Consider the following 12,819-nt stretch of genomic DNA (forward strand, 5'->3'; position numbering starts at 1 on the left):
CTGTTAGACATGTGAGGTGTTCCCGTGTTGGAAAAACTCTGAAATTGGTGTGCTTCTGTCTATTCACAGTATGTACTAATTCAAGACAAAGGTATTCTTGTTTGTACATGTATGTATTTCTGTTAGTTTCAAAGTTCCGTGTTGCAACAGCCAGTAAAAATGACAGAAAAAGTTGTTTTTTTTAATATGACATGTGCTCTCACTCAAAAGTCTGCTAACCACATTGTAAAGTACCAATGAAGTTAGCCTCTCTTTGTTTGTGGTTTGGTCTGCTGCTACTTCCTGTTTGATGCTGATGATTAAAACCTGCCTGACTGACAGAAACAGACAGTGAAAGCTGCTCAAATACTTTCACCCACCAAGATGTCTGCAGACAGTCAGACTGCAGCCGATTTTAGAGTGAAATACAGCAGAAGGATCGACAGTGATGGACGAGAGCAAGAGCACAGTGAGGTTGAGATGCTAGATGATGGAGAACAACATCCTGATGTTGGGCTGCAGGCAGCTGGTAAGCAGGAAATAAATAAACTATTGTACTATTGCAAGGTCTTGACCTCACAAAACAAAGTGCCTTGAGCCAAATGTTGTTGCGATTCTGCGCTATATAAATAAAACTGAATATGAGGGAATTTAAGTTGGTTTAATATGTTTAAAAACTGTTCAGTCGTCAAAAAATTACAGAAAAGGAGGGAAGTTCCACAAGACTCTTATCTGACAGATCCGAGGCAAAGGTAGAAATATTAAAAACAAGGAAGTCTTCTTAGACACTGTGTGGTGCAAGTGAAACCACAGGAAACAACTCCAGAGTGGTCTTCATGTCTACAGAGCTAATTGTATTTTTAAGCTTATTTTCGACCATACTGACAGATATACTGGCCTTTTTCTGGCCCACATGCTCTAAGAATCACCTAGAAATATTTCTCCTTCTCAAACACTGTTTCTCTGTTTTCTATATGTTAAACAATCTCCTGTAAATATGAGACTAACATGATGAACTTGTTCAGCTCATTCTCAAGATGAGTGCAGTCTGATTACGACGTATTAATTAAAATAATACAATTATTAAATCTCAATTTTGTCTCTGTAGAATTAAACATCCAGATGAAGCTTTTAGATGTGAAAAGAAGATGGTTCAGAGCTTTTGAAGTGAATCTTGGGCTGCTGTATCTTTTGATTCTGTCTGGAATCACCACACGATGTGAGTAATTTTATTAAAATATAGCCTGGTGGATGTAATATTTTACAGATTAGATGTTGATGTAGACTTGCTTTTGTTTGGCTCCTATTCTTATTCATATTTTAGTTAGAAACAGTCACCTGTTCCCCCTCTACACGGGAAATGGGTGATATTTGACACTACTGGTCATATTTGACCAGTAGTGTCAAATATGACCAGTAGTGTTTTATTGTTTATTTATTATTGTTTTCTTTTCTTTTTATTGTTTTTAAATAGAAAGGTCTGCAAGAAGAAGAATGAAAAGGAAAGTTTTCAGCCTTCATTAGTAAAGTAATCAATGCTGATCCCAAATGTAACTTTATTTAAGGCATATGTGATGAAAGCTATGACACAGTTTCTCTATAAGGCAAAACAGTGTTGCCCTTTAAAAAGCATTTCCTGGTTTGTATGCACCGTGAGAGTGAGGTGTGAATGTGTTTTTCCTCTCTCTCTTTAAGAGCTCCTCTTTGGTTGAACAATGAAAAATAATTTATTCTTGCCTCGCAAATTGTTTGATAGTCTAATGGGCTTTACAAATATAAAGAAAAGGGAATTCTCCGTCTAGCGTTCAGCACACTGGAGGTTATCACTCATATTAATCACATTCATTTATAGGCCTGTGTTTCTTTGCATGCTGTCACTTCCTCAAAGCCATTTCCTGTCTGAAACAGATAAGAAACAGAAAGCCAGCACAGATCCAAAAACTGCAGTTCCTTTAATGACCACTAAAGGCTGATTCTGAAAGCGAGTCAGTCCCCACAGACTACCATGTTATGATGAGCACCTTTCCAGCATTAAAAGCATGTTTCCATTCAGGACAAAATGAGTTTTGGTCTCTGAGATTAGTTTCCCTCTTAGTATTTAGTATTTAGTATTTATTTATTTATTGTCATTGTCAAGAACAATGAAATTGCGTTTGGGGCTTCCATACAACCCAAAAAAAAGAAGAAAATAATAAATACCCCTTAAAACCCAAGTGTACATATTTAACCCAGTGTGACTCCAATGCAATAAGACAATCCTTAGCAATAATGTTCGTAGAAATTCAGACAAAGACCTGAGAAACATGACAAAATACAACAATGCAACCCATTCAATATTATTGTACTGTGAGATATGATATCAGATATGATAGTTATCTATTTAAGAAAGAGGGGGGGGGGGCAGGAGGGGGAAGAGAATAAAGATATGATGCACCAATGCAGACCAGTTCATTGCTATTAAGAAGTTGGATATGGTTATTGTCCGTGAGAGGGGGGCAGAGAGTTCAGGAGCCTCACAGCCTGTGGATACAGGCTGTTGGCCAGTCTGGATGTTCTGGCCTGTATAGACCTGTACCTTCTCCCTGAGGGCAGCAGATGGAAAAGGTGGCGCGCAGGGTGATGTTGGTCCCGCAGGATACTGTGCACCCTCCTCAGACAGCGAGTGGGGAAGATATTACTGATCTCTGGCAGACTTGTTCCAATAATTCTGCCAGCTTCTTTCACCACCCGCTGGAGTGCTTGCTGATCGGCCTTGGTGCAGCTGGGGAACCACACTAGAAATCCATACGTCAGAACGCTGCTGATGGCACAGTTGTAGAAGTTCAACATCAGAGATCTGGGAATGTGTGCGCTCCGCAGTCTCCTCAGGTAGTAGAGGCGCTGTTGGGCCTTCCGTACAACTGAGGTGATATGGTTGCCCCAGGACAGGTCCTCGGTCACAGTTACCCCCAAGAATTTAAAACTGCTCACCCTCTCCACCGCCTCACTGCCAATGAAGAGAGGCAGATGGTTGTTATGACCCCTCTTCCGGAGATCTACAATGATCTCCTTGGTCTTTTTGGTGTTTAAGACCAAGTTATTGTCGTGGCACCATGACTCTAGTTGTTGCACCTCTGTCCTATAGTTTGTCTCATCATTGTTGGATATAAGTCCGAGCACTGTAGTGTCATCTGCAAACTTAACAATGAGATTGGACGCGCAGGAGGAAATACAGTCATGGGTGAAGAGAGTGTATAGCAGAGGGCTCAGAACACACCCCTGAGGGGCACCGGTGTTGACCACAAGGGTGGAAGAGGTGTTCTTACCCACTCTGACACTCTGTCTACGGTTAGTGAGGAAGTCCACAATCCAGTTGCACAGAGAGGAGTTAAGTCCCAGTTGGTGGAGTTTGGGACGGAGTTTGTATGGCCGGATGGTATTAAAAGCCGAGCTGTAGTCTACAAAGAGGAGCCGTGCATAGGTGTTCCTGTGTTCCAAGTGCTTCAGTAATGTGTGCAGCACTGTGGCGATCGCATCCTCGGTTGACCGGTTCTCCCTGTATGCAAACTGGTGCGAGTCCAGGGATGGTGGAAAAGCAGCTCTGATGTGTTTAATGACCAGTCTCTCCAGGCATTTGGCGGGAATGGGGGTGAGTGCCACAGGTCTGAAATCGTTCAGACATGTGACATTTGACTGTTTTGGATGGGAACGATGGTTGCTGCTTTGAAACAGGATGGTACCAGTGAACAGGACAACGAGGTGTTATATATAGAGGTGAAGACGTCCGCCAGGTCCGCAGCACAGTCTTTTAGCACCCGGCCCAGCACTCCATCCGGCCCGGCCGCCTTCCTGGTGTTAATGCTCCGGAACACACGCCTCAGCTCATGAGTGCTCAGGACCGGAGCAGGGTCGGTTGAGGGGAGAGGGGACAGGACAGGGTCGGTGTTCTCCCTGTCAAAACGGGCATAAAAGAGATTTAGATCCTCAGCCAGAGTAGAACTGTCGGCTGAGGGTGATGGTGTTCTTCTTTTGTAGTCCGTGATAGCCCTGATGCCCTCCCAGACCTGCCTTGGGTTTGTGTTGTTCTCAAACCTGGCCTCGATACGCCTCCTGTGCTGCTGCTTGGCAGTCTTGATGCCTCTTCTCAGGTTGGCCCTGGCAGCACTGTATGCCTCCTGGTCCCCGGATTTGAAAGCGTTGTTCCTTGTTCGAATAAGTTGTTGAACTCCGTGTGTCATCCAGGGTGGATTATTAGGGAACACACGGAATCGTTTCCAAGTTGTTACATTGTCCACACAGAAACAGATGTAGTCCAAGACAGTGGAGGTGTAACTGTCCAATGCGACACGATTGTCAGTGTCCTGCACCTTGAATACATCCCAGTCTGTACAGTGGAAACAGTCCTGAAGCATCGGAATAGCGTCCTGCGGCCATGTTCTCACGGTTTTGGTTGTAATCCCAGTGCTCTTGATCTTTTGTGTGTATATTGGGTGTAGCAGAAGGGAGAGATGGTCTGACAGACCCAGGTGGGGATAAGCCTGGGCTCTGTACGCATTCGCCATGTTGGTGTACACCTGGTCCAACGTTCTATCTCCTCTGGTAGCACACTTCACATTACGGTGGAAATTGTGAAGTACAGATTTCAGGTCCGCGTGGTTAAAATCCCCAGCCGCAATAAAGACACTGTCCGGGTGTGCTACCAGGCTGTTATTGATGCTGCTGCTCAATTGTGCTAACGCTAGCTTAGCATTAGCATCTGGTGGAATGTAAACAGCGCAGATGTAAACGACAGAAAATTCCCGAGGGAGATAGAATGGACGGCACTTTAACAACAACAGTTCTACCTCTGTACTGCACAGTTTTTCCGTTACCGTGACATTCGTGCACCAAAGGTTGTTAATATAGATGCACAGCCCCCCGCCAGTCTTCTTACCCGAGTCCGCAGACCTGTCGGCTCGATAGGCGGTGCGGCCTGCTAGATCGATAGCCGCATCGGGAATGGCGCTGTCCAGCCAGGTTTCAGTGAAAATCATGCACGAACAGTTATTAAAAGTCCGTCGAGTGGCGATCTGCAGTCGTATTTCATCCAGTTTGTAACGGATTGAACGGGCGTTGGAGAGGAATATGATCGGGAGTGGTGGTTTAAACGGACTAGTCTTTAGCCGTGCCCACAGGCCTCCCCGCTTGCCTCTCTTCTGCCTCCGCTCGCAACGTCTCCTCCTGTGGCTTGCTGTTGCGGGTAGCCCCGGGGGTTGCTTAACGATCTCCGGGGGGATGAGATACTCGGATGTTAGTTGAAGATCTCCACGGCTTAGTTGTAGTAGATCATCTCTGTTGTATTGAAGTAACCCCAGACTGTGTGAAATAATACACAGTACCACCAAAAGTGCAAAAGTGTAGGAGCTCCGGGCCGCTGCGTCTGTGCGCGCCGCCATCTTGGTTTGACTGATAAATGGCTTTTAGTGGATTCTATTTAAATGCATTTTAAATAGAATTCTCTGATCAGTAATATGAGCTGCTGTGTGGTACAGCCTGACCAACAAGTTTGTTTTGCTGACTGAGCTTCTAGTATTTCATGAGTCTCTTACTTAGCATTGAATGCACTGATTGATTGAGCGGTTAAGAGATGGCCCAGTGTGTGTGACGAGTTATCTACTGCTCTCTCTGTTGTTAGTCCTGTGCATCTTTCATCATGTCAGCTTATTAGTAATCTATGATTGCCAAGCTCTCTCCTCCCTTCATCCGTCTACCGCAAAATTTCTGCACTGCCATCAAGAAAGACTTGATTTCTTACCCCTGCTCTTGGCTGGAGTACCAGCTTACCTTTGCCAAGAACCACAACCATCTCGCTGGAGAAGGCGCCACTGATGTCGTGGCGAGCGGCTGGTGAGGGTCCTAGACTTTTTACATCTTGGTGTTCCCTGGACCCTTTTGGACCCGGTCCCCTTCACCTGGTGTCAACCTTGGGTATCTGTGGCATCTTGCACAGATTTCACCTACTTCTCCCACTGCTGCTTCTACAGACGTGGTGCCCATTAGAATAGGTCTGGTGAATTTAAGGTCCATCGTGAATAAAACTTTTATCCTTAAGGAATGTTTCATGTCCCAGAGTTTGGACCTTCTCAGCGTTACTTAAACACAGACCTCTCCGGGTGAGTCCAGTGTTTTTTCAGAATTATTACCCCACTGTCACTCATACTTTAATACTCTGAGGTCCTTGGGTCATGGAGGAGTTTTGCCGACTGTTTTCTGCAGCTTTGAACCGAGCCTTTTACGAGTTGAGACTCTTCCGTCCGCTGCTGTGCACAGCGATCTATTGGTCACCAAAGTATACAACAAAGATTTTTTGTGGGAATTTTCAGACTTCTTGGATGAAATTATGTCAAAATATGAGCAAGTTTTAATTGTTAGGCGGAGTTAAAATTCACATGTGCTACTCTGGAAAGCCTCTGGTAAAAGACTTCTTAGACTTATTGGACTCCTTTGGCCTCACTCAGTTGGTGAACGGCCCGACCCATGAATGTACCCACACACTGGATCTTGCTTTATCTTAAGGTTTACCCATTTCTAATTTATTCAAACTCTTTGCTCTTGCTCGGTGCTGACATGTTTTTACTCTTCAACGGCTGCTCATGTCTCCACTGTTTTTAATAATTTAGACTTGCAGCCCTCTGTGTCTTCCAGCACTGAGGAGCTTTCCCTGTAATTTAATTCCTTGTGCCGTACGCCATAATACTGTTGTAAATTCTGTGGCTCCAATTAAAACCAGGCGATCAAAGCCCAGATCAGACCCTTGGTTAAGTGATCATACCCGTGCCATCAGATGGGAGTGCAGGAGAAATGAAAGTTGAAGATGGACAAACTGCAAGTCTCTTCTGAGACTGAGAGCTGGTGTTGTTTTCAAAGAGCTGTGGAAACTGCAAGAGCAAAACATTTTTCCGACATCATTGCTGCTAACGCTCACAACCCCCTTGTCCTTTATAATACATTAACACTGCTTTTAATGCCCACGTCCCTCTGAAAGCTTACAGAGAACTCTGATAATTTTGTTAACACGGAGCTTGTATTTCTCTTGCCTCCCATCATCGGTCCATCTTGCTCCCCTGCCTGGCTGTCTTTGATCACTTAGAGCTTATTTCCCTTTCCTCTCTTGGGAAACTGGTTACCAGTATGAAACCAACTGTGATGTCGTTCCTCCACATCTTCTTAAGGTTGTTACTACTGTTGGTCTTTTTATCCTTAATGTCATTAATGGTAATTTGACCTCCAGCCATTTTAAACATGCTGTGGTGCAACCCGTGTTGAAGAAACCTGACATTGACCCTTCTGCTTTGTCTAACTTTGGCTTTTTTTCCCCAAAATCTTGGGAAAGATTGTTTACACCCAGCTGAAGGCCTTCCTGGATGAATGTAAAATTTTGGAAGAGTTCCACTTTGGATTTAAAACAAACCACAGCAGTGAATCTGCTCTTTTAAGGGTTTTTAATAACATATTTTTAGCAATGTTTTCTGGGAACAGAGTTTTCCTTGTCTTTTAAATTTACAGCTGATGACCATAACATTCTCATCTCCAGACTGGAGCAGTGGGTTCAGTTCTGCAATGGTTTAGGTCTGACCTCTCTGACAGGAGTTTCTGTGTCATGATGGACGATCTTACCTCTGGTTCCGCTGCCCTTCCCTGGGGGTTCCTCAGGGTTCCATTCATTGTCCTCTACTGTTCTCTCTGTATTTGCTGCCACTTGGTGCTAGTTTTAGAAAGCATTGTGTTTCATTTATATGCTAATGCCTGTCAAGTCTATTTCCCTTTCAAACACAGTGGTTCTCTTCAGCCTCTCCTTGATTATCTCAATGACATCAGGGGGTGGATTGCACTGAATTTTCTTAATTTTAATGAAAAAAAGGCAGAGGTCATGCTTTTTAACTCCAGTGCCTCCAGCTGTATCCCTGCCTTTGACCTTTCCTCTTTGGCCCCACGTGAAAAATCCAGAATCACCAATTTAGTTGTGAAAATGGAAAGCAGCCTAAAACCTGACTGGCATGTCAATGCTGTGGTTAAGTCCTCCATCTTTCAGTTCAGACGGCTGTAAAGATTAAGCCATCCTGTCTAGATGCCACCTAGAGACAATGCTGCATGATTTTAACAAGAACAAGAGCACATAACCATGGTTTTAGTGTACCTTCACTGGTTTACCGTTCAGTTTTAAATCCATTTTAACATTCCTTTATTTCTTTTTAAGCCTCTTAATGGTTTTAATAGTCTGTCTGTGTGCATGATTCCTGGCTCATATCTTGTGTGTGTTGTGGAGTGAATGTTCTTGTTGTTCCTTCAAACTCTTCACTCAACACGCTGATTCTGTGATTATCTCAACAAAGCAGACAGGCAGCAGCATCTGCTGCAGACTGATGCAGGTGCAGCCACACTATGTTAGACAGTGATGTCTATCATTGTGCCGGCTAGTTAGTTCACTTGGTGCATTGAGCAGCATGCAGCTCAGCATGTGTTAGTTCCATTCATGTGATGGGAATAATAAAAACTTCATTGATAAAATGCTTTAAACTTTAAATCAGTTTCCTGTTTTGTTTGTAACCAGATATTTTAGTCACTTTGGAAAAAGAGCATCTCCAGGCTAATTGTTCAAGTAAGAAATATTTCAAAACAAATATAAATAAATATTCATGAACTAACTTTGCAGTCATTTTTCCTTTTTTATTCCTGTTTTATTTTTATTTTATTATAATTATGTTTGTTCTCAACATGCAGCAAAAATAATTCAACTACAGCAAGAAATCAAGTTGCTAAAGGAGAAGATCAAAGGTAACAAGCTGTTAAAAACTAAAAATCTTTATTACACAACAAAAACTATGAGCAGTAAATAAATACCGCCTTTAAAACGTGTTTGACTTTAAGAGAAGTGTCCTGATCGATGGACGAGATTTGGAAGCAGCTGTTACTTTAAATCCACTGAGGCAAAGCACTGGCAAGAGAGCAGGAGAGCCTGTCAGGATAAAGGAGCTGATCTGGTGATGATAAACAGCAAAGAGGAACAGGTGGGTGTGTTTGTTCATGTCTGTGTGATCTTTGATGGAGCTGACAGTCATCTGTTACTTGTGTCTTTGACCTGCTGTCAGTCTGTGACCTGCTTCCTGTCTCCACTCTGATGGATTTCTTTGGTTCTCCTTTTATGTTAGAGACATTCACATTCAAATGCAAAGTTTTTACACAATTTTGAAGCAAAAATTTAAATTACACAGAAATGTTCCAAAATAAAAGCAATCCTCATAATCCTGGCTAAGTTTCTTATTTAATAAAACCAAATAAAATATAATATTAACAGTGATCCCACTGCAACAGTAACTGAGCTTCAAATTCAAATTTAATTTGTCACACACACAACCATACACAGTACGGCATGTGGTGAAATGCTTATTGCTGTGCAATGCCCGACCATTAAATGACAACAAGAATTGACAGTCAGATTTACAGATTACTACAAAATTTAAAGATTTTAAGTTAGGAATTCACAGTAAAAGAATGTGCAAATAATGATTTACGAAAGAAATTATGAATAAAAATAAATAATAAATTATAAGAAGTGTGCAAATAAACAGAGTGCTGTGGTGATGTATTGTGTGTGAGAGAGTCCAGTCCTACACCTGGTTCAGGGCCCGAATAGCCTGGGAGAAGAAGCTCTTCTTCATTCTCTCTGTTTTGGCCTTAAGGGAGCAGAAGTGCTTCTTAGACCTCAACTCAAAGAGTCCATTGTTGGGATGGGAGAGGTCCATCATAATCTTCCTGGCTTTGGACTTGCACCGCTTGGTGTAGATGGACAGCAGGTCAGGGAGCTCTGATTGAATGATGCGTTCGGCCGAGCGCACCACCCTTTGCAGATCTCGTCTGTCCTGCTTGGTGCTGTTCCCAAACCAGGTGCAGATGTTTGCCGTCAGGACGCTCTCGATGGTGCAGGAGTAGAAGTTCTTGAGCACCTTCAGTGGCAGATGGAAGTCTCTAAGTCTTCTGGGGAAAAAGAGATGCTGGCATTAACACCAGAGTGTTAATGTGACAGGACGATGACGGGTCCCAACTGATCAACTTTTCAACTTGATGAAAAGCTTAGAGGGAATTATTGTGTTGAATGCTGAACTGTAGTCCATGAACAGCATCCTAACATAATTCCCTCTTCCAGTGTCCAGGTGACTCAGGGATGTGTGGAGCAGGTGAGATATGGCATCGTCTGTGGAACAATTAGTCCGGTATGCAAACTGAAGTGGGTCGATGGTGGCAGGAAGTGAAGAAGTGATGTGATCTCTCATCAGTCTTTCAAAACACTTCATCACAAGTGAAGTGAAGTCAGTGCTACTGGGCGGTAACCATTGTGGCAAGTGGACTGTTGTTTCTTTGGGACAGTGACAATGATGGACTCTTTGAAGCTCGTGGGAACCATTGCTTGGGCCAGGGAGAGGTTGAAAATGAACATGAACACCAGTGCTAGCAGGTCAACTCAGGCTCTCAGGACCCGACCAGGGACTGCATCTGAACCTGCAGCCTTCCTGGTGTTCACTCTCCTGATAGCTTTCCTCACGGCATGCTCTGTGATGATGAAAGCCTTATCTTCACTGGCGCACTCTGTGCGCACGCAATTTGTTGTTTTAATTGCTGCAGCGTCGAAGCGTGCATAAAATGTGTTCAGCTCAACAGCCAGTGAAACATCGGCATTCATCATAGCATAGCATCTTTATTTATAGCAGCGCTTTACATCCAACAATGTTGGCCAAAGTGCTACAAATAGAAAACAAAGAGAAAACAGTTTAAATTACATATAGAATATCTTAAAAAAGCAATATAATTAATAAGAAACATATTAAGAGACATCAACAAGTCATCATTGAAGAAGCTGGTTGTTTATAGTCCATTATTGTCTGCAGTCTCTGGTGTAGCTGTGACTCTAGTTTCCTGTAGCTCTGCTCTGCCTTTCTGATCGCGCTGCTCACGTTTTAAGACACAGCTTGTATTGCATATTACCGGAGACGAGCCTGTCTTTGTAGACAGCGGTGCGTGATCGCAGATGTTTTTATCCACCCACGGCTTCTGGTTGGGAAATTTTGAATGATAGATCCCAAAACCGCTTCTGTAAACATGTTGATGAAACATGTCCCAGTCTGCGTCATCCAGAGCGTCATCCAGAGCGTCCTGCAGCATGGCCACTGAGTGGTTTGTCCAGTGTGCGAACTCCCCCCTGATTGGTGCTTGCTGCTTTAGCCTTTGTTTGTAAAAAGGCATAAGGAAGATGGGGGCATGGTCTGATTTTCCAAATGCCAGCAGAGGCTGAGCTTTGTAGCAGTCCTTGAACGGAGTGCAGCAGTGATCTAATGTCCTACTGTCCCTGGTAGGGCAGTTGATGTGAGTTGATGTACACAGCATCCTGGTGAAGTGCTTGTTGTTGTGTGAGAGTCCGTGTCTGCGTGATGAGGAATATAAAACGCGCAGGCAATGACCACAGGGAATTCTGGAGGGAGATAGAAAGGGCGACATTTAATGATCAAAAGTTCCAGATTGGGCGAGCAAAAGCGTGTGAGTGGGGAAATTCTTTGGGTATTTTTGATTTCTGCACAATGGAAGAACTGAAAAATTTCATCACATTTATTCTTCCTTCTGACATATTCACAAGATGATGTCACTACAACAGAAGTGCTGAATTATGACTGGAGACAATATTTGTGTCTCTTCCCAAATAGATATTTATTAATGAACTGAACATGAGAGGAGAGTCCTGGACTGGTCTGACAGGCAAACAGACATCAGGAGGATATGAATGGGAATGGGTGGACGGATCAGCGCTGACAGAAAGGTGAGACATTAGTTTGTTTCTATTCCAGAGTTATTATTTAGAAGTGAAACACTGATGTTTTGGAAGATAGATCAGCAATACATGAGCTGAGCTATTTTCCAACAGCCCCACAAACTGAATGTAAAGAAAAGCAGAAATCCTCCTTTGAATGAACAGCTGTGCTTGAACTCTCTTCATCTGCAGTCTGTGATGACGTTCAGTTACAACAAGTCAGTTTGAAGGAATCAGGATTGAAAAAAGTTTAGTCCAGCTTAATATCATATTTTATTTCTCTGACAGGTTGTGGGCACCAGCACAGCAGAGTACGAGTTATGATTCCTATGGAGTCTGCTGTGATGATAAAGGGAACTTGAAACAGGCAGTTGAACATTATGTTGGTTACAGCTCGAAGACCTTCATCTGTGAGAAATGAGTTTGGTGCTTTGATGTAAATGTTTGAATAATCCAACCAAAGACACCTCACTATGAAATGTCCTGCATGAGCCTCAGACTCAGCTTACAGTCTTTACTTGTTCATTCTGCATCATATATTGATTACATATATTGTCCCTCTGTGCTCTGTGCTGTACAGTAAGGTTGGAAGTCATCCACACAAAACCTTGAAGTACTTCATTACTCTGTAGTTCCAGCAAATTGTTCTAATAAAAGTCAAAGTGCAGCTTGTCTTTACTTTGCTTTACTTGGTTTATTCATCAGTCTGTTGGTCCTAAAACTTCAGTAAATGTCTTCTTCAGTTTCTCTCAAACAGCTGAAAGTAGCTGCTTCTTACTTTTAGCTACAAATGGGGGATTTTGACAGGAGATTGAAATGAAGAAGAAAAGCAGATTTAACAATTTTCAAATGTGCGAATAACTTATCAATTCTCTTTTATGCTGCACTTGTAAAGTAAGGATAGAGAAGTTGGGGCTAAATGGGATGTTGAATTGTTGACTCCAGGAAACAGAGTTTATGTAGCTGAATGTAACCAGGTTCTTTCTCTCAATGTATTTTATTTGTCCAACTTTAACCTGACATTG

At 43.0% G+C, this 12,819-nt stretch overlaps 1 protein-coding gene across 1 annotated transcript; it reads left to right on the plus strand.

Moving 5' to 3' along the window:
- Positions 1–273: 273 nt before the first annotated feature.
- Positions 274–12,472, plus strand: LOC146682368 (CD209 antigen-like protein D). Its single transcript, XM_085445603.1, has 7 exons — positions 274–508; positions 1,088–1,198; positions 8,549–8,596; positions 8,719–8,772; positions 8,866–9,005; positions 11,691–11,803; positions 12,083–12,472. The coding sequence occupies exons 1-7, from the start codon at positions 364–366 to the stop codon at positions 12,213–12,215; spliced, it is 744 nt and encodes a 247-aa protein (XP_085301729.1). The 5' UTR covers positions 274–363; the 3' UTR covers positions 12,216–12,472.
- The last annotated feature ends 347 nt before the right edge of the window (positions 12,473–12,819 follow it).

The sequence above is a fragment of the Copadichromis virginalis genome, linkage group LG22, assembly GCF_057382275.1.
Source record: "Copadichromis virginalis isolate Kocher_CV1m ecotype Utaka linkage group LG22, C_Virginalis_male_GT1.1, whole genome shotgun sequence".
NCBI classification, from domain to species: domain Eukaryota; kingdom Metazoa; phylum Chordata; class Actinopteri; order Cichliformes; family Cichlidae; genus Copadichromis; species Copadichromis virginalis.